The following is a 22,758-nucleotide window of genomic DNA, read 5'->3' on the forward strand; positions in this document are numbered from 1 at the left end:
AGCCTCAGCCTCTCAAGTAGCTGGGATTATAGGTGCCCACCACCATGCCCAGCTAATTTTTGTATTTTTAGTAGAGATGGGGTTTTACTATGTTGACCAGGCTGGTTTACTGACCTTAGGTGATCTACCCACCTCAGCCTCCCAAAGTGCTACAATTACAGGGGTGAGCCACGGTGGCTGGCCTCCTGTGTTTTCTTCTAAAAGTTTTATAGTTGTAGCTCTTATATTTATGTCTGTGATCTACTTTAATTTTTGTGTGTGGTGAAAGAAAGGGGTCCAACCTTTTTTTTTTTTTTGCTTGTGGATATCCAGTTTAGAAGACTATTTTTTTCATACTGAATTGTCTTGGCATCCTTCTTAAAAATCAATTGACCGGCCAGGCGCTGTGGCTCACGCCTATAATTGCAGCACTTTGGGGGGGCCAAGGCAGGTGGATTATGAGATCAGGAATTCAAGACCAGCCTGGCCAAGATGGTGAAACCCCATCTCTACTAAAAAATACAAAAGTTAGCCAGCTGTGGTGGCGGGCATCTGTAATCCCTGCTACTCGGGAGGCTGAGGCAGAGAATTGCTTGAACCCTGGAGGTGGAGGTTGCAGTGAGCTGAGATTGTGCCACTGCGCTCCAGCCTGGGTGACAGAGTGAGACCCCGTCTCAAAGAAAAAAAAATTAATTGACTGTAAGTATGCACAGTTGTTAACAGTTTATGTCCCGAGAAGAATTTCTTTGGCGACTTTTATAATGTATCAATCATGTTTTAAATAATAAAATAGTCATGTTCATTTCCATTGCAATTAAATGTATATGTAAGATAAAATATTTTTTATTTCAATAGGTTTTGGGGGAACAGGTGGTGGCGGTTACATAGATAAGTTCTTCAGTGTTGATTTCTGAGATTTTGGTGTACCCATCACATAAGCAGTGTACACTGTACCTAGTGTGTAATCTTTTATCCTTCACCCCCTCCCATCCTTCCCCCTGAGTCCACAGAGTCCATTGTATCATTTTTATGCCTTTGCATCCTCATAGCTTAGCTCCCACTTGGTGAGAACACACAATGTTTGATTTTCCATTCCTCAGTTACTTCACTTAGAATAATGGTCTCCATTTCCATTCAGGTTGCTGCAAGTGCCATTATTTCATTCCTTTTTATGGCTGAGTCGTATTCCACGGTACATATATACCACATTACCACATTTGCTTTATCCATTCGTTGGTTGATGGGCATTTGGGCTGGTTCTATATTTTTGCTATTGTGAATTGTGCTGCTATAAACATGCATATGCAAGTATCTTTTTCATATAATGACTTCTGGAAAATAATATTTGATGACAAAAATGAAATGTTATTACTGAAGGATGGTGGAATTATAGGTCAATATTTGTAGTTTGCATTTATATTCAAATTAAAAATGAGCATGATTTACTGTTATAATCAGAAAATATCTTAAAGGGTTATACATAATCATACAAACTTTTAGAAGGTTGAGAAAAGAGAAAACCAGTCAAGTTTGAAATCTTAACTATTCTATAACTGTAATTCAAGTCTTGATTTAATCTCTAAACATAGGAAAACAATGTTTCTTCTCTAGATAATTCTCTTATGTGGTTTGATAAGACCCCACTGTCATATACACATTGGAGAGCAGGAAGACCAACTATAAAAAATGAGAAGTTTTTGGCTGGTTTAAGTACTGATGGCTTCTGGGATATTAAAACCTTTAATGTTATTGAAGAAACACTTTATTTTCACCAGCACAGCATTCTTGCTTGTAAAATTGAAATGGGTAAGTATAGTAATATAGAGTTTTCTCTCACTCCAGGGGAAGAATATAAGGCTATTAGTTCCACTAGCGGGAATCATACAATCAAATGCTTCCTCTGTGTTCAGTCCTGTGCGAGGTGTTCCAGAGGTTAACGAGGAAGGAAAAGACATGGGCCCTGCTGTCAAGGTTTTGACCCTAAGGAGTAAAATGTAGTTGTGGAGATAGCATTAAATTCCTTATTATTGTTTAATGTAAATTAGCCTTAGATTAATTGATACAGGCTTAAATTGTGGGGAAGTCAAAACTGATACATTGAAAAGGGGAATGACAGAAAAAAGGAAAGGCTTCAAGAAGAGGTGAAACTTGGTTGGGGTTTGAAAAATGCGTAGGGTTTGTATAAATAAAGTGTTTAGGGGAAGAGTTTTGACATTCTGTGCAAAGTGAATGTCTCTCAACCTTGCCTAATTTTTAAATAAATCTATTTTTATTTTTTTTTATTTTTTTATTTTTATTTTTATTTTTATTTATTTATTTTTTTTTTTTTTGAGACGGAGTCTCGCTTTGTCGCCCAGGCTGGAGTGCAGTGGCCAGATCTCAGCTCACTGCAAGCTCCGCCTCCCGGGTTTACGCCATTCTCCTGTCTCAGCCTCCCGAGTAGCTGGGACTACAGGCGCCCGCCACCTCGCCTGGCTAGTTTTTTGTATTTTTTTAGTAGAGACGGGGTTTCACCGTGTTAGCCAGGATGGTCTCGATCTCCTGACCTCGTGATCCGCCCGTCTCGGCCTCCCAAAGTGCTGGGATTACAGGCTTGAGCCACCGCGCCCGGCAATAAATCTGTTTTTAAATATATGTTAGTTTTAATTTTTTCACAGCTTAAAAACTGTTAACTATTACCACTGTGCCCTAAAACTCTCATTACTCCCACTGTGCCCTAAGCTCCCTGCTCAGTGGGAGCCCGTAATGGTGGCGTCCTGGCTAGTCGGCTCACTTCACAGCACCGCAGTCACTTCCCAAGACCGTGTCCACCAGCAACCTCCAGGGATTCCTTATTCTAACCTACTTTGAGTCGGTGTAAACTTTTGAGACATTTTAGAAACTAGTCTCTATCCCCAATTTCTAGGCCTTCTCCCAGTTCCCTGTTTTTCCCCATTCTTGTTCAGCAAAACATCTTTTTCTCAATCAAGCTGGTCTCTTCATTGTCCCAGGCACAGGGTATGCCCATCCTCATACTTACACCTTCCTTTTGTGTTTTCCTCCTGCCAAGAAGTTTTGCAACTTCTTTCTTTCTTTATTTTTTTACATCTTTAATAAACTTTTCATTTTAGGATAGCTTTAGAGTTACAGAAAAGTTGCAAAGATAGTACAGAGCGTTCCCATCTATCCAACAATTTCCCCTACTGTTGACATATTACTTTAGTATGATACATTTGTCACAACTAATAAACCAATATTGATCATCATTATTATTATTAACTAAAGTCCACACATTATTCAAATTTCCGTAGTTTTTATTTAACATACTTTTTCTTTCCAGGATCCCATCCAGGACCCCACCTCACCTTTAGTACTCCTGCCTCCTTAGGCTACTCTTGGCTGGGTGGTTTCTCAGACTTTTCTTATTTTTGATGGCCTTAACAGTTTTGAGGAACACTGGTCATGTATTTGGTAGAATGTCCCTCAGTTTGGGTTGGCAGATATTTTTCTCATGATTAAACTGGGGTTATAAGTTTCTGGGGGAAGACCAAAGATGTAAGGGGGCATTCTCACTTCACATGGACACCATGTACTGTTCATATGACTTATCACTGGCCACCTGGCCCAAGGTAGTGTTTGTTAGGTTCTCTGCTGCAAAGTTACCCCTTTTCCTCCTTTCCATAACTGTCCTCTTTCTAAGGAAGTCACTATGTAGAGTCCACACTTAACAGGGTAGAAAGTTATCCTCCACCTTCCTGTGAGGGGAGTATCTATATAAATTACTTGAAATTCTTCTGCACAGGGTATTTGTCTATTTTCTCCAATTTTTATTTTATTTTATTTTTTATTTTTTTGAGATGGAGTCTTGCTCTGTCACCCAGGCTAGAGTACAGTGGTGCCATCTCAGTTCACTGCAACCTCTGCCTCCCAGGTTCCAGCAATTCTCTTTCCTCAGCCTCCCAAGTACCTGGATTACAGGCGCATGCCACCATGCCTGGCTAATTTTTTGTATTTTTGGTAGAGACGGGGTTTCACCATGTTGGCCAGGCTGGTCTTGAACTCCTGACCTCAGGTGATCCCCCCGCCTTGACCTCCCAAAATGCTGGGATTACAGGCATGAGCCACTGCACCTGGCCCCAATTTTTAAATTTATTCAGTCATTTATTTATACCCTCATCATTGTGGGTTTTTTGTTATTTGTTAGTTTGTAGCGTTTCCATACTTTCTCCTTCTTTTTGTTCTTAATTTCCTCCAATCCTCTAGACCTGGTATAGGTTCATGGTTATTTATTTTATACTTTGGATTATAATCTAACATACTGCATTCTGTAATATTTTGCTCAAGTCTTTCCGCTTTGGCCTTTGGTAGCTCTTTCACTTGGCTCCCATGTCCCTTGAAATAACCTCATCATTGTGGCTTTGTTGTTTGTGTTTGTTTTTTTTTTTTTTTTTTGAGACGGAGTCTTGCTCTGTCACCCAGACTGGAGTGCAGTGGCCGGATCTCAGCTCACTGCAAGCTCCGCCTCCCGGGTTTACGCCATTCTCCTGCCTCAGCCTCCCGAGTAGCTGGGACTACAGGCGCCCGCCACCTCGCCCGGCTAGTTTTTTGTATTTTTAGTAGAGACGGGGTTTCACCGTGTTAGCCAGGATGGTCTCGATCTCCTGACCTCGTGATCCGCCCGTCTCGGCCTCCCAAAGTGCTGGGATTACAGGCTTGAGCCACCGCGCCCGGCCGTTTGTGTTAGTTTTAAGCACTTCCTTACTTTCTGGTTACCTTATTTCTTTTTAGTCTTAATTTCACCTAACCCTTGAGACCTGGTTTATCAAGCGGTCTTCCTGACTCCTCTCATTCAAATGAATCTCTACCAATTTCACAGTTCCTACTGGTTAATAGTTTTACCATCATTTCAGCCATTGTTTCTGTCTCCAACTAATATATAAGCTTCTTAAATGAAAGAAAATGTTTATGCCTTTTAAAAATATCAACCAGAGAACTTTAAGAGCCTAAGATATGTGTCATAGCAGTAAGAAAAATAAAATATGCATTTGACCTCCCTTATTAATAAGAAACCCAGTTTTATTTAACTTTTCAAATGATTGCATGTTGTCTCATCCAAAAGGTATATTTGAAATAATTTAAATTTTAATCACTAGTGCTTTTAATTATTATAGTTGACTACAAAGAAGAATATAATACTACATTGCCACAGTTTATGCCATATGAAGATGGTATTTACAGTGTTATTCAAAAAAAGGTAACATGGTATGAAGCGTTAAACATGTGTTCTCAAAGTGGAGGTCACTTGGCAAGCGTTCACGACCAAAATGGCCAGCTCTTTCTGGAAGATATTGTAAAACGTGATGGATTTCCACTATGGGTTGGGCTCTCAAGTCATGATGTAAGTCTTGCTTTGCTTTCCAGAAACTTTTCAAATGTGTTATTTTGAGGGTTAGAAATTTGAATGTAAAGTATTAATACAAAGTACAACATTAGATGAAGTACTGAGACTCCGTTTGCATAGCATGGTGCTTTCTTACCTTTTACAACACAGAACAAATAGAAAATTTTGTTGTAGAATGCACTAGGGCAAATGCTCAGGCCATCCCAAGGGCCCAGTGGATGAATATCTCAACAACACCTCTATAGCCTAGTTGGGACAGACAAATTGGAAAACTGGTAAAAATGAAATAGCATAGAATCAGAAAACCCTGAGTTTCAGTACCAGTAGCGGATCTTCCATTTATATGCTGGGTGATCATGAGCAAGTTATTTAGCCTTTGCAACCTTATTTCCTCATGCAGAAAATCAGGGTAATAATAATTTAATTGAGACTTTAACACAAAAGTTTATACAAGTTACCATCTAAAATTCTCTACATGGTTAGGACTAATAAATGTGTACTTTCTTCCTACTTTTCCTCTAGAAAATTACACTACTTAAGATTAATTCTGCTAGTAAACACATCTGTGCCACTATTTGAATTGTATTATTTAATCATTTATGTACTTACAATAAAGTCTTGTATACAAAAAATGGTTATCTATTGAGACTAGAGTTGTAGTTCTAACTTAAATAATCTTTAGAACAAAATTTAGGGCAAAATTTTTTAAAAGGATGGCAAGTTAAGATAAATTCAAGGAAAACTCAAAAATAGTCTTCCCATTTTGAGTTTCTTGGGAAGTGTTTCTCTTTTCTAGCTCCCTACTGCTTGGTGTCCTCTGTAGTGTGAAAAACGTAGCCAGAGACACAAAACACAAAACTATATAACGTAGAAAACAATATTCAGAACAATATGAAGGTTGGGATTATAAATTTGTCATTGTGACAAATGGAAGCCATTTGCATATTGTTTAATTTCAAGTGCTATGTAAACTCATCCTTTAAAAACATCTAAAGACCAGGTATAATAACTCTGTCTCTAAGTTTAAAGTCCTCCATAAACTGTGCCAGAGCAAATGTCCCGAATCAATGCATCAGATGTCAGTCAGACCTACAATAATAGTAGGTTCAGACCTACAATACTGGAAGCAAATAATTAATATTCCATTATAATATTTCTTGAAGTATGTATGTTGTTCTTTGTATTCTTTTTAAAGTCATACATCTGGGTTCAGATTATCTCTATTATTCTTACAACAGGGAAGTGAATCAAGTTTTGAATGGTCTGATGGTAGTATATTTGACTACATTCCATGGAAAGGCCAAACATCTCCTGGAAATTGTGTCCTCTTGGACCCAAAAGGAACTTGGAAACATGAAAAATGCAACTCTGTTAAGGATGGTGCTATTTGTTATAAACCTACAAAATGTAAGACTTGAATTTCAGTAACAGTACATTTACTAAAATGTGACATAATTTGTGCACATAATTAAATGCTCAATGGAATTTTTATTTAAAGATTTATTCACAAATTATATGAAAATGATTTTGATACTTTGTAAATGGAAACAAATACAGTATAAGCACTCAGAGAATTTGTTCCCAAAGACTTTCATTTGTTCTGTCACCAGGTAAATTCTACCCTAGAATTTGTGAATTCTAATTTCACTTAGCAATGTTTTACAAAGGCTGAGATGCTTATTTCAAAAAAGGGTCCCACACATATAAATTTGGGAAACACCTCATGTAATTTATCATATTAAAGGTTCTTATCTTTTCTTTTTTTTTTTTTTTTTTGACAGTGTTTTTTGCTCTGTTGCCCAGGCTGGAGTGCAGTGGCATGAACATGGCTCACTACAGCCTTGACCTCCTGGGCTCAAGCAGTCTTCCCACCTTAGCCTCCTGAGCGGCTGGGACCACAGGCACATGCCACCACACCCAGCTAATTTTTAAAACATTTTGTAGAGATAGGGTCTCACAATATTGTTGAAGCTGGTCTTGAACTCCTAGGCTCAAGCAATCCTCCTGTTTCAGCCTCCCAAAGTGCTGAGAGTATAGGTGTGAGCTACTGCACCCGGCCAAAGGTTCTAAGAGAGTTTCTGTAATAATGAAGTCTGTTTAACTTTGTGTAACCAAGCATTTTCCAAACTTACATGATCCTTAAAATTTAAGGGAAGAGCCCCTTCCATTAGAGGCTGGACTTAGGGTCACCCCTGGTGGATAAAGCATGAACCTTGAGGAAGATCACAAAAAAAAAAAAAAAAAAAAAAAAAACTACCAGAGGCTGCAGAGGCCTGCAGGATAGGCAGGGAGGTGGTGGCATTAGTTTCCAAAGCCTCTGGTTCTCAGTGCTCAGCATGTTTTCTGCTCTGAAGGATCTTGAACGGCAGATTCAACATTTGGTTGAACAGATTCAGGCAGAAGAAAATGTGAAAACTTTAGAGAAGCAGGTTAATAAAAGAAAGGGAGAATGATATAAACAATCAGGAATCAAGGTACAATCAAGAACTGACTTCTCAGTTGTTAGGCACAGTAAACAAATGTAACTTTTTAGAAAAACAATTGGAATACATGAGAAATAAGGCATGCAGAAATAGAGAAACAGACTTTATGGGATAGAGAATGATAAGATGACCAGACGTAAGTTCTGTGCTCTGCCAGGTTGAATAGTGCCTCCTCCCCAAAGATTGCTGTCCAGTCAGAACCTTAGACTGTCACTTTATCGAGAAATAGAGTCTTTACAGATCTAGGTAGTTGAGATGAGGACATACTGGATTATGGTGGGCCCTAAATCCAATGACTAGTGTCCTTATAAGACGGAGATACAGACACACAGAGGGAAGAAGGCCACGTGATGACAAAGACTGAGATTGCAGTGACAGAGTGATAAGCTGAGGATTGTCGGCAACCACCAGAAGATGAGAGGGAGGCACGAGACAGATTCTCCATTAGAGCCTCCAATGAGAACCAATCCTAACAACCCCTTCAATTCAGACTTCTAGCCTCCAGAACTGTGAGAGCATACATTTCTGTTGTTTTAAGCCACCAATTTTGTGGAATTTATTATGGCAGCCCAAGGAAACTAATACAAGAGCTAACTTTAAAAACTGGATCTTCAAAGAAACCAGAGAATAACAAGCATTAGTGAGGATGTGGAGAAAATGGAACCCTTATGCATTGCTGGTAGGAATATAAAACCGTGTAACCACTGTGCAAAATGGTGTGGCAATTCCTCAAAAACATATACATAAGATTACTATGTGATCCAGCACTTCAGGTATATACTCAAAACACCTGAAAGCAGGGATTCAAACAGGTGTTTGTCCAACCATGTCATAGCAGCATAATTCATAATAGCCAAAGATGCAAGCACCCCAAGTGTCCATGGATGGACAAATGGGTAAGAAGCCTTAAAAAGGAAGGAAATTCTGATGCGTGCTGCAACACAGATGCACCTTGAAGGCAGTATGCTAAGTGAAATAAGCCAGTCACAAAAAGACAAATACTCTATGATTCCATTTATATGAGGTAGTACCCAGAGTTCTCAAATTCATAGAGACAGGAAGTAGAATGGCAGTTACCAGGGACAAGATGGAGGGGAATATGGGGAGTTATTGTTTAGTGGGTATAGAGTTTCAATTTTGCAAGATAAAAAAGTTTTAGAGATGGATGGTGGTGATAGTTGTACAACAGAGTGAATGCATTTAGTGCCACGGGACTGTACACTTAAAAATGGTTAAGGCCAGATGTGGTGGTTCATGCTTGTAATCTCAGCACTTTGCGGGGCTGAGACAGGTGGATGGCTTGAGCCCAGGAGTTCAAGACCTGCCTGGGCAACAGAGTGAGACTCCGTCTCTACAAAAAAAAATTTAAAAATTAGCTGGACTCAGTAGTGCATGCCTGTAATCCCAGCTACTTAGGAAACTGAGGCAGGAGAATCTATTGCACCCAAGAGTTTGAGACTGCAGTGAGCTGTGATTGCACTACTGCATTCCAACCTAGGTGACAGAATAAGACCCTGTCTCTAAAAACAAAACAAAACCAAAATGGTTAAGATGATAAATTTTATGTTATGTGTATTTTACCACAGTTAAAAGAAATGGATCTTCTTGAACAGGAATATAACACACTTACCACGATGCAGGCCCTTCCAAAAAAAAAAAAAACAAAGAGTTGGAAGCAAAACTTCATGAAGAACAGGAAGAAAAAAAAATGTATGCCACCTAAGAGACCCCAGTTGCAGACTATACTAGAAACAAATAGACCAAAGATAAGGCATTTCCTTATGTTGCCAGTGCAAGAAATAATTAAAAAAAAAAAAAAAAGTCAGAAAAGTTCCCTATCCTAATGATGCCTTGATAGCCAATGTTCAAGAAGTTTTGCATTAACAATTGAGCCCAGTGCAACACTAAGTAATCAGCAATATACCTTTGCCCAACCATTTTCATCAGAATAGAAAATATCAAACAAGAACTTACTAGTAACATTTCTTTTCAACAGCAGCATTAATGAGGAGTTGTGAGAAGTTCTGTAGATTGTATAGATGAATTTGGCAAATGTATTTTGATCTGCAGCAGCTGGGAAACTTACCCAGGAGTCCAACTGCTGAACTGAAGACTTAATACTCAAATTGGTAGCATTAGTGAGAAGAATGGAGGTAAACGCCAATCAAATAACCGAAGTTCAAAAAGATCAAGTCTGGTTTCTAACAGAAGATAGAGAAGCAGCAGAAGGAACCAAGGGCCACTAAAGAGTCTCTTGATGATGAAAGAAACAGCAGCCGCCATCCTTCTCTAATCACAGAGACCACAAATAAGAACTCTGCCAAGCAGAGATTTGGAGAAAAAAACAGGAAAAGCCTTTACTTACTGAAGGACATACAGATCATACAGAATACATCACAAAGCAATAGTCTGGGTTGAGATTACTGACTGGTACCAGGTCAGATATTTGATTCAGGTAATCTGTACCTCACTAATACGACATTGACAATTTACTCTCCAGTTTTCATATGCTCTTCTGTTGGAATTAAAAACAGGTGTTAAGGGGCAAAAGCTGCATTCCCCGGGCTGCTTCTGTTACTCAGCACAGTTAAAAATCAATTTAAATGGAAACCAGGGGCATTTTTAAGAGCTAAGAAGCCACTCCTAGTCTTTTTTTGTTTGAGTGATGTTGTGGTGCTGATGTATTATGCTTTGTAAAACAAATGAGCAATTTAAAAAAAATTTTTTTTAAATAGTTATTTTATGACTAAGTAAAACTAGATTTATTTCGATTATCAAAATAAAAAGGAATCCAAGGGGCTAAGCACGGTGGCTCATACCTGTAACCCCAGCACTTTGGCAGCCTGAGGAGGGCAAATCACTTGAGGTGAGCGAATCACTTGAGGTGAGGAGTTTGAGACTTCGTCTCTACTAAAAAATAAATAAATAAACAAAAAAAGGAATCCAGAGAAAGAAATAATTTTAATTATTATTTCAGAGTAGTTTCAGGTCTGCTTGGCCTGTCTTTACTTCTTTTTCTAGTCTATCTTTCTCATTGTTTTTACTTTAGACCAAATCAATCTTAGAAAGCTAAGGCATTTTCTGCTTCTATCATCTACGTTTTTTAAACGGTATTCCAAAAATTTAATTAAAATATGTATTTAGACCGGGCGCGGTGGCTCATGCCTGTAATCCCAGCACTTTGGGAGGCCGAGACGGGTGGATCACGAGGTCAGGAGATCGAGACCATCCTGGCCAACATGGTGAAACCCCATCTCTACTAAAAAATACAAAAATTAGGCCGGGCACGGTGGCTCAAGCCTGTAATCCCAGCACTTTGGGAGGCCGAGACGGGTGGATCACGAGGTCAGGAGATCGAGACCATCCTGGCTAACACGGTGAAACCCCGTCTCTACTAAAAAATACAAAAAAACTAGCCGGGCGAGGTGGCGGGCGCCTGTAGTCCCAGCTACTCCGGAGGCTGAGGCAGGAGAATGGCGTAAACCCGGGAGGCGGAGCTTGCAGTGAGCTGAGATCCGGCCACTCCAGTCCGGGCGACAGAGCGAGACTCCGCCTCAAAAAAAAAAAAAAAAAAAATACAAAAATTAGCTGGGCATGGTGGCATGTGCCTGTAGTCCCAGCTACTCGGGAAGCTGAGGCAGGAGAATCACTTGAACCTGGGAGGCGGAGGTTGCAGTGAGCCGAGATTGTGCCACTACACTCCAGCCTGGCAACAGAGCGAGACTCCATCTCAAAAAAATAAATAAATAAATAAAAAATAAAATATGTATTTATAGAGTGTGGGCTGTGGCTTTCTCTGGTATGAATTAAATGCGTCTTAACCACAAAAGCAACAGTTCCAATCAGGGACATTGAATTAGATTTTGAATTAGACATTGAATTAGTCTGTTTTTTCCATGCATTGTTATAACTGTGTCTAACATTTTTATAGCTAAAAAGCTGTCCCATCTTACATATTCATCAAGATGTCCAGCAGTAAAAGAGAATGGGTCACGGTGGATCCAGTACAAGGGTCACTGTTACATGTCTGATCAGGCATTGCACAGTTTTTCAGAGGCAAAAAAATTGTGTTCCAAACATGGTGAGTTAAAATTTGTTGATTTTCTTATGACTCAATAATTTTTAGAAATGTTTGTTAAGGATATAATTTGAAGCAATTATTATATTTTTGAAAATATTTTTAAAGCACTTCCCATTTCTAATAGCACTATAAACTAATTGCCCAGTGGTAGGGAAATGGTTAAGTATCTTATGACATAGGAACTCAGTGAAATATTGGAATAGCCATTAAAAATGCCTGTAATCCCAGCACTTTGGGAGGCCAAGGTGGGCAGGTCATGAGGTCAAGAGATCGAGATCATCCTAGACAACGTGGTGAAACCCTATCTCTACTAAAAATACAAAAAGTAGCTGGGTGTGGTCGCACACACCTGTAGTCCCAGCTACTCGGGAGGCTGAGGCAGGAGAATCACTTGCACCCAGGAGGTGGAGGTTGCAGCTAGCCAAGATGGCGCCACTGCACTCCAGCCTGAGTGACAGAGCAAGACCCCATCTCAAAAAAAAAATTATCAATGTTAATAATAAGTACATGGAAACTAGTAAGTGGGAAGAAGTAGAATTTTAAAGTGGTGGCTGGGCATGATGGCTCACGCCTATAAATCCCAGCACTTTGGGAGGCCGAGGTGGGAGGATCACGAGGTTAGCCATTCAAGACCAGCATGACCAACATGGAGAACCCTTGTCTCTACTAAAAATACAAAAATTAGCTGGGTGTGGTGGTGTGCACCTGTAATCCCAGCTACTCAGGAGGCTGAGGCAGGAGACTCGCATGAACCAGGGAGGCGGAGGTTACAGTGAGTCAAGACTGCGCCACTGCACTCCAGCCTGGGTGACAGAGCAAGACTCCATCTCAAAAAAATAATAAATAAAATAAATAAAATAAATAATAAATTTAAAATAATAAAATAAAAGTGGCTAAGTGAACTGCTAAGCAAAACTACTGACAAATGAATTGAAATGGTTTTACCTATAGCTAGACATGCTTAGAAAAAAGGAATTAAGAGGTAAAATTTTTGTAAAGTTAGCTAAGTAGTAAATAAAAATTGTAGTTGTTCCACTGCTTAGTTATTAATACATAAGCTTAGCCTCACCAGGGTAACAAATCAAAGTAGTATGGTTGGCCATCCGTTCTGCAATAGGATTGGCCACATCCTCTGACCACCACAAAGGACAGGGCTTTTTGCCTTCAGATCTAGCTATTTTAGAAAGAGTAGCAATGATCGGCTCTTTCCCATGACAAATTTGATCCATAGTCAAACTGTAAAATGACTTCTAGGGAAACTACCTAGAGTATTTCAAAGACCAAAATTTGTTTACCTGCTTCCTTGGGTAGCAAATTAGCCAGGTAGATGGGTGGCTAATTTGTCTAATTTATTCTAATAACCATTGTGGAGACACTTGACTGGTTGAAAAATCTTCTAATTACTGGAAACTTTTGTGTGGGAACCATTGGGTGTTATACCTATATACACATGATGGGAACTGTTATAAGCTATATGTACGTTTTGAAAGTCAGAAACCTTTTTCTCCTAAAGGAGAAAACAGAGTGGTTTACTGTAAAAATAATATGTAGGTTCAGCACTTCAGACTTGGAGGCATGAGGGTCTGGGTTCAAATCCCAGCTCCCACATATCCTAGCTAAGTGACATTGGGAGGTTATATAACTCTTTTTCTTTTCTCATCTGAACAGTGAGAGAGGGCTCGTGGGTAGGCAATTCCAGGGCCAAAAAAATATTGACAGATAAATAGTTTGAAGAAGCACAAAATTTATTTGTACATGTTTGGAAGTGATTTTTTTGGAAGTACTTATAAAATTTTGACCTAAATACCAGTTTTTAAAAACTGTCTCTGTGTAAGGCTTGAATTTATCAATGATCTTGTTAATAATATATATATTTTTCAAATGGGTAGTTGAGAATAAACTACTTCTCTAGTTTCCATAAAGCTAATTGAGAATTTGTTTTCCTTCAACAGATCACTCTGCAACTATCATTTCCATAAAAGATGAAGATGAGAATAAATTTGTGAGCAGACTGATGAGGGAAAATAATAATATTACCATGAGAGTTTGGCTTGGATTATCTCAACATTCTGTTGGTAAGTGAAATAATTGTATGTGTAGTGTGCAAAGAGAGTTCTAACTCATCCTAAATAATAAGTCATCCTTGCTAAAGAATGTTAAGTGATGGCGAATTCAGATGCCTCTTATGGATAAATAAACTAGGTCGCTGGCTGTTCTGGACGGTTATAAATTTTTAGTGAATCCATGAGTTAACTTAGCAGTGATGGAAACCACTAATGACACAGAAAATCATGTTTAATAAAGTGGAATCGTTCTAGAGGCTTATTTCTGGGATCCTTGGATCAACATCAGGATATTTTCTTCTCTACAGCAATGTCTGTGTCCCCACAAGGAACCCATGCCTGCCTTCTCTTAGAGTTCTAGTGTCTGTCACCGCGTGGATTTGCAACTTATAACTTTGTTGTTCAGACAGTTATCTTCTTGTTATTCCCTTCTCTCTAAGAATATTTTTTACCTTTGGTTAAAATTAAATCTTAATAGTAATCTTTAAAAACTGGCTTAGTGTTAGGTTGATGCAAAAGTAATTGCAGTTTTTCCCATTACTTTCACGCCAGCCTATAAAATTGCAGATAATTGATTCAAAGAAAATTTGTGGAAGGATTTTTTTAATAAGAAATAGTAGATATAGATAAATGCTTCTTATATTATTCCAAAGTTATTTCATACCAATATTATGTAAATAGGGTTTGGGTGAACTTGAAATTGGTAGAAATAAATTAAGAGTGCAAATATGACAGAAGAGAAAGTTTTTTCACATTTTATGCAAAGTTGAATTTTAAATTATTAAAATGTGAATTCTAAAATGTTAAGTACTTGTCAAAAAATACAAGGATTCCAAGTTGTCCAAATGAATCCTAAATCATGTTTACACTGTCACCACAAGGTGGTGCCTCTTCAGCTGGAAAACAAAGATGGAGTCCTGGTGGTGGTGTGGGAGAAGGGTGGGGATGGAGATTCCTGCACCCTTCGTCTTCCACCAGCATGTCTTTAATGATATGACTTTTTAAAATTAGACTAGGGGAAGTATATGGGTCCTTAGAAATCTCTCCCTCACAAAATAAATGTGCAAGTATTCTGCACTTTAATCAAAACACCACATTCTCTATCTGTGTTGTCCAATAGAACTTTCTACAAAGACAGAAATGTTCTATATCTGCACCATCCAATATAGTAGTCACTGGTCACATGTGGCTCTTGAGCACTTGAAATGTGAGTAGTGCAACTGAAGGACTGATTTTTTTTTTTCCTTTTTAATCCATTTTATTTTAACAAGTAGCTATCATATTGGACAGCACAGTTCTGATGAGTTACATGAACCCCATGCTTGTAACTTACTAGTTTAGTGCCAGTAAACATAGTTATATTTAATTTCTTTCTTCAGACCAGTCTTGGAGTTGGTTAGATGGATCAGAAGTGACATTTGTCAAATGGGAAAATAAAAGTAAGAGTGGTATTGGAAAATGTAGCATGTTGATAGCTTCAAATGAAACTTGGAAAAATGTTGAATGTGAACATGGCTTTGGAAGAGTTGTCTGCAAAATGCCTCTGGGTAAGTATGGAACTTGTCCTTAGGAAACTTTTTGTAGAACAGTCAGGAAATAAATGCACAATCCAATTATGTACAAAATTCTGTACTTGGTCTTGAAGTATTTAGTCCTTAAAGTATATCCAAATATCTTGATTAAGTCACAGAGATTTCCCCCTGAAAAATAGATTACAAGGGACAATAAATGCACAAGATGACTAGTACTCCAGTCTACATTTCATATAATTATTTCCTAAGAAAAACAGAAGTTGCCAGGGTATTAGGGAAGTAATTTCTTTTAAAATGTTCTTGAGATGTATTTTATTCTATAGTTTGATTATATAAAAGCTTAAAGGTCTATTTCTGCAGTTAATTTGCTTCCTTTCTTCCTAATCCTATGAAACTCATGGTTAATTTTAAAACAATGCAAAACTGGATTTAGTTATTGAAAACATTCAGGGTATCTATAAAAATCATAATTTGAACTTACATTTCATTATGAATTAATACATAAAATTACCATTAAAATATTATATTAACTTAATTTCTGGAGAAAGAGCTCCAAATTTTTCACAGTAACATTTTTAAAGATCTTGCATAAAAATTTCGCTTCTGGTATGTAAATATTAAAGAGAAAACCTCAATTCTAGGTAATCAGTATCCATGTATACACACATTGAGTCAGTAAACAGAGTGTCTACTATGTGCCATGCCCTGTTTTGCACACTGGGATGCACCTGAGAACAAGACAGATAAGGTACCTGTTCTCACAGAAATTACAATCTGGTGAAGAAAGATAAGTAAACAAGTCAATTTTTTAAAGAGAGGAAAATATCAAATTGTTATAAACTCTATGTGATGGAGACTAGGTGGATAGCTACTCTAGGATACCAGGGAAGACGTCTAGAAGCAGGAGACATTGAAGCTAAGATCTAAAAAATCAAGCCAAGCAAACATCACAGGAAAGGGCATAACAGACAGAGGTACCAGTTGGAGCAAAGAGCCTAGGGCAAAACGAGTTTGCTGAGCACTCGGAAAGAACTGACGGGTAGGTGCTAGACATACAGAGCTTTGGAAGCAAGGCTTGAGTTCTGGTTTTATTCTGAGTGGAATGGAAAGCAACTGGAAGATTTAGGGGTTGGGTGGGAGCAGAGTTAGGTTGTTGTAAATCACAAGTTCTATGTTGGCCATTTTGAGTTATCCATAGAGGGATGAGATGTGTAATGTGCATAGCAATGGTATGTAAAGTCATGTAACAGAGCGAATCCATCTGGGCAGCATGCAGATAAGGGTCTTGGAACAGCAGCTGCACTAAATGAACTCATTTGAGAGGCTTAAATCATTTTGAAGCAAATAATACTTTATTTGGCCCCAGGTAAGTCAATCACAAAAATTTATAGCTTTTAGCGATTTGCTATCAAAGTAGGATAATATACAGGTGGTGATATTCCCAAACTGGTGTTAGGAAGGGAATGTGAGAATAATCACAGCACATTAATGTCTTTGGAAGAAAATTCCTATCGCAATGAAGAGGATTTGAATGAAAAGGAAAACACTTACATTTGACAAGAAATCACTCAAGTGTTTCTTTTGATCTGATGATGAGTTTGAATTCTATGTTAGTGCTATGAAACAATCAGATTTATTATGTCTGTACACAGCTTACAGGTTTACGTGTGTGACACAACCCATAATGTATAAAATCAATAATGATCACTTTTGTATTCTCTTCTCCAACATCAAACCTTTTCCTATTCCAGGCCCTGATTACACATCAATAGCTATCACAGTTGCCACACTAAGCATCTTAGTTCTCATGGTCGTACTGATTTGGTTCGTCTTCCAAAGGCACCGTTTGCACCTGGCGGGCTTCTCAGCAGTTCGATATGCACAAGGAGTGAATGAAGATGAGATTATGCTTCCTTCTTTCCATGACTAAATTCTTCTCAAAGTTTTCTAATTTGCACTAATATGTTATGAAACATTAGTCACTTAAAATGTCCCAGTGTCAGTATTTACTCAGCTTCAAATTAGAACTCTTAAGTACTTTTTCAGTTGTTTAGATCTTAGGCATGTGCTGGTATCCACAGTTAATAGCCTGCTAAATGCCATGTTTATCACCCTAATTAATAGAATGGAGAGGACTCTAAAGCTGGAACTGAAGTCCAAATTTTTTGTACAGTAATATGTTTAATGTGCATTTTCTCTATATGAATGTGATTGGTAACTAGGATATGTCTATTTTAATAGAATTTTTTTACAAAACTTCTTAGAAAATTAAAATAGGCATATTACTAGGTGACATGTCTACTTTTTAATTTTTAAGAGCATCTGGCCAAGTGCAAAATTAGTACCTCAAAGTAAATATTGAACTGTAAACTCTATCAACATTGTTTTAAAATAGTCATTTTTAGCAATAGGGAAAAATAAACAATAAGACATGCTTACTTTTTAATTTTAATTTTAATTTTTTTTGAGAGTGATCTCTCTCTGTCACCCAGGCTAGAGTACAATGGCATGATCCTGGCTCACTGTAAATCTCCACCTCCCAGGTTCAAGCGATTCTCCTGCCTCCGCCTCCTGAGTAGCTGGGATTACAGGCGCCCACCACCATGCCCGGCTAATTTTTGTATTTTTAGTAGAGATAGGGTTTCACCATGCTGGCCAGGCTGGTCTCGAACTCCTGACCTCAGGTGATCCTTCTGCCTCGGCCTCCCAAAGTGCTGGGATTACAGGCATGAGCCACCACGCCTGGCTTCTGCTTACTTTTTATACAGCAAAATGATTCCTCTTGGCAAAATGCTTCTTAAATTATTCCAAAGTTATTTCATACCAATATTATGTAAATATGAAGTTTTTTTCTGTTTATAATTGTTCATAAAACGACTTTTAAAGATTCAGTACTTAACATTTTCTGAAGTGTGGGAACATTATTTTTAGATTGAGTAGGTACCCTGTAGCACTGTGCTTTGTATTTTCTGATGTATTACATGACTGTTTCTTTTGTAAAGAGAATCAACTAGGTATTTAAGATTGATAATTTTGCAATTTATGTACTTCACATAGTATGTCAACTTTGGACTAAGAATTTTGTTTTACTTTTTTACATGTGTTAAACAGAGAAAGGGTCCATGAAGGAAAGTGTATGAGTTGCATTTGTAAAAATGAGACTTTTTCAGTGGAACTCTAAACCTTGTGATGACTACTAACAGATTTAAAATTGTGAGTGATTAAGAAAACATTGCTTTGTGGTTATCACTTTAAGTTTTGACACCTAGATTACATTCTTAGTAATAGCATCCACTGGAAAAGGTGAATGTTTTATTCAGCATTTAACTTACATTTGTACTTTAGAGTATTTTTGTATAAAATCCATAGATCTATTTTACATTTAGAGTATTCACACTATGATAAAGTTGTAAATAATTTTCTAAGACAGTTTTTATATAGTCTACACTTGTCCTGATTTCTTATTGAATTTGTTAGACTGTTAGACTAGTTCTCTTGTCCTATGATCTGTCTACAATTTTAGTCATTAAGACTTTCCTCCAAGAACTAAGCCAAATTGATGTGAAAAGCACAGCTGTATATAATGGTGATGTCATAATAAAGTTGTTTTATCTTTTAAGTAAAAGTAAAAATGCTGGAGTTGATCCTTATTGAAAAAAACAATCTCTAGATTGGGTTTTTTATGTTAGGCATATAGTACAAGAAATAAACTGACCACCAATTGTGAAGCCAAGCATTTGCTAAGAGATTTGGTGTGCGTTTTTTAGAGAATAAATAGGCTGGGGGTAGTGGCTCACACCTGTAATCCCTCTTGACACTTTGGGAGGCCAAGGCAGGGGGATCATTTGAGCCCAGGAATTCAAGTTCAGCATGGGCAACAAAGCAAGACCCCATTTCTACAAAAAATAATTAGCCAGCTGTGGTAGCACCCATGTGTACTGCCAGCTACTCAAGAAGCCAAGGCAGGAGGATCCCATGAGCCCAGGAGTTTGAGGCTACAGTGAGCTATGAACAGTGCCACTGAACTCCAGTCTGGGTGACAGAGCAAGACCCTGTTTTGAAAAACAAGTCGATATTGATCCAATTGCTGAATACTGGAGAGGCAAAGTCAGATAAAATTGGATTCTAGGAATTAGGAAACCAATGACCATCTTAGCCAATGGAAATGTAGCAAAGTGGTAAAGCCAGAATCCAGATGGAAGTGAGTTTAAAAGTGAAAGGGAAGGCCAGGTGTGGCACCTCATGCCTGTAATCCCAGCACTTTGGGAGGCCGAGGTGGGTGGATCGCTTGAGGTCAGGAGTTCTAGACCAGCCTGACCAACATGGTGAAACCCCGTCTCTGCTAAAAATACAAAAAAAAAAAAAAAAAATTAGCCAGGTGTGGTGGCGCATGCTTGTAATCCCAGCTGCTTGGGAAGCTGAGGCAGGAGAATCGCTTGAACCCAGGAGGCAGAGGCTGCAGTGAGCTGAGATCGTACAATTGCACTCCAGCCTGAGTGACACAGCAACACTCTGTCAAAAAAAAAAAAAAAAAAATTGAAAGGGAAATTAGGCGATGAGGAACATGAGATTTCAAGAAGTATGATGGAGACAGAAAGGAAAGGGACTGGGCCAGAGGGGAAGGAAGGGTTAAAGAAGGGTTTTTTTCTAAAGGGGAAAGAAAGAGGTTCACAAGTTTAGAAGCTGAGAGGAAAAACAAAAATAATGGACAGAGAGCAGCTGATGATGCAGTGGGGAGAGGGAATCATTAATGGAAGATCTTGGAGAAGATAAAATGAGAGGGGCAGTCCTAAGCAGCAAGAGGAACTGGTTTGTGTGGGCTAGGGAAGCATGCCTTCTTCTCTGAGGCCACAAGAGAAGAACTGCAGATAAGCATTTGAAGGTGTTTGTCTGTATGTAATGGTCTCCCATTTTCTTGTGTACTAGAAGGCAAGGTCTGCTGAGAAAGATCTGTAGCAGATGGGATCTTTTAAAAAGTTTAAAATTTTTTTAGAGACAGGATCTGGCTCAGTTGCCCAGGCTGGAGTGCAGTGGTGCAACTCTAGCTCACTGCAGTCTCGACCTCCAACATTAATTTTTTTTTTTTTCCTAGGGACAGGTGATTTCAATGTTTCCTAGGCTGCTCTCAAACTCCTGGGCTCAAGTGATCCTCCCATTTCAGCCTCCCAAAATGTTGGGATTACAGGCATGAGCCACCACACCCAGCCTGGGATCTTAGCTTGAAAAGAGTAATAAATTTCGAAATACTCAATGAGAAAAATAGGAGAGGACACTGACTAAGGTAAAATCAAATACAAGGATTGCAGAAGAGGAATAGAGGGCCCAGATGAAATTAAAAGCCATATTGTTTATAGTGACAGCCATCGGGAGAACTGACTGATTTCCTCCACCTATCCTCAGTTGACTTCAGTAAAGTTGAGGAAAAAGAGAGCATGGGCCAGGTGAGGTGGCTCATGCCTGTAATCCCAGCACTTTGGGAGACCAAGGCGGGCAGATCACTTGAGGTCAGGAGTTCAAGACCAACCTGGCCAACATGGTGAAGCCCCATCTCTACTAAAAATACAAAAAACTTAGCCAGGTGTGGTGACGTATGCCTATAATCCTAGCTAGTCGGGAGGCTGAGGCAGGAGAATTGCTTGAACCCAGGAAGTGGAGGTTGAGGTGAGCTGAGATAGTGCCACTGCACTCCAGCCTGGGTGACAGAGTGAGACTCCATCTCCAAAAAAAAAAAAAAAAAAAGCATGAAGAAGAAAGCGGAGACCACAGGTTCTGAGTTGGCCAGGTGAGCACAGCAGAGGAACAAGGGGACAGAGGATGTGGTATCCCAGTTGGGTGGAGAAGGGAGAAACAAAAGGCTGAGAAAAATGCAGGCAAGGGACTGAAGTCTGGCATGAGTGAAAAGAGGACGTAAGTTGGAGTGAGAGTGAAGGAAAAATTACGGGTATGAAGTGTAACTGGAGAGTAAATTGGAGAGTGAAATATAATAGTACCCACATACAGGCAATAAGTAGTCTATTTCATCAGATTAGCATAAAAATGAGGCAGTGTGCACCAGAGTTAACAATAAAATAATATAACTTTCTTTAGTCCAAATGACTTAAAATGACAGTGTTAAAATGGGTTTTGCCTTAAATAGATTGATTCATTAGGATGTCAATTCTATTGGTAAATGTAACCAATATTTGAAAAGTAGCTTAACACAAAGAAAACCACATTGATAAAATATACTTTGGTGCCTGAGGTGGAGTGGAAGAGATAACTTTCACAATTACATGATTGCTTAGAACTGTTCATTTTTACTTCTGTAGTTAGGAAGGCAAAAGAGTCCGGAATCAAGATGTGTCAATATTCCAACGTAGAGTACCTTTGGAAGGATTCGCTCTGGTCTGGAGTTCGGTGTATAATAAACCCATTATTGGCAGCCTGAGAAGAAGAATGGAAGTAAATAAGTTAAGCAAGACCTTAATACTTTGGCAAAGGGGCAGAACCTGGAATAGGTGGGAGAGTCCAGCACAGGACCTGGGCTCTGGTTCATTTGTTAGCATTCTCTGTGAGCCCACAGAGAATCACATCCCTTCTTTGGGTCACTCAATTTCCTTACTAGTAAATGAAGATGACCCCTACCATGTCTAACACTCTATGACTCTCCTTATAGACCCCGTGGGTCAAATTTCCTTGGTGTAACCACTCTGGATTATCAGAAGTGTGGAAAGGGTTAGAAAGAGTTGGAAAGGGTTAGATTTTATTTTTTTAAAAAAGAGTAATTTTTGAGCAGTTATAGATGTATACAAAAAATGTAGCAGAATGTATAGAGTTCCCATGTAGCTCCTTACACATACCCCAGTTTCCCCAATTATTAACATCTTGCATTAGCAGGTACATTTGTTACAGTGGATGAGCCAATATTGACAAATTATTAACTAAAGTCTATTGTTCACACTAGGGTTGATCTTCGTTTTGTGCATTCTAAGAGTTTTAACACATATATAGTGATACACATCTACCATTACAGTATCCTACAGAATAATTTCATGGCTCTAAAAATCCTATGTTCCATCTATTCATTCCCTCCTTCTTCCCACCCCGACCCCTGGCAACCATTTATCTTTTTACTGTCTCCATAGTTTTGCCTTGTCTAAAATGTCATATAGTTGGAATCATATAATATGTAGTCTTTTCAGATTGGCTTCTTTCTCTTAGCAATACATATTTAAAGTTCTTCCATGTCTTTTTGTGGCTT

At 38.5% G+C, this 22,758-nt stretch overlaps 1 protein-coding gene across 3 annotated transcripts in view; it reads left to right on the top strand.

The window, feature by feature from the left end:
• Positions 1-19,150, top strand: part of LY75 (lymphocyte antigen 75) — a 98,092-nt gene extending 78,942 nt beyond the window's left edge. The window contains exons 29-35 of one of the 3 annotated variants that reach the window (XM_030916295.1): positions 1,591-1,785; positions 5,130-5,356; positions 6,598-6,766; positions 11,774-11,923; positions 13,876-13,998; positions 15,366-15,533; positions 17,270-19,150. In XM_030916295.1, the coding sequence (XP_030772155.1) occupies positions 1,591-1,785; positions 5,130-5,356; positions 6,598-6,766; positions 11,774-11,923; positions 13,876-13,998; positions 15,366-15,533; positions 17,270-17,448 (1,211 nt within the window). In that variant the 3' untranslated portion in view covers positions 17,449-19,150. Of the gene's footprint in view, positions 1-1,590; positions 1,786-5,129; positions 5,357-6,597; positions 6,767-9,838; positions 10,689-11,773; positions 11,924-13,875; positions 13,999-15,365; positions 15,534-17,269 lie in introns of those variants that run through there. The other 2 variants (XM_030916297.1, XM_030916296.1) reach the window with 2 other exon arrangements.
• The last annotated feature ends 3,608 nt before the right edge of the window (positions 19,151-22,758 follow it).

The sequence above is a fragment of the Rhinopithecus roxellana genome, chromosome 14, assembly GCF_007565055.1.
Source record: "Rhinopithecus roxellana isolate Shanxi Qingling chromosome 14, ASM756505v1, whole genome shotgun sequence".
NCBI lineage: Eukaryota > Metazoa > Chordata > Mammalia > Primates > Cercopithecidae > Rhinopithecus > Rhinopithecus roxellana.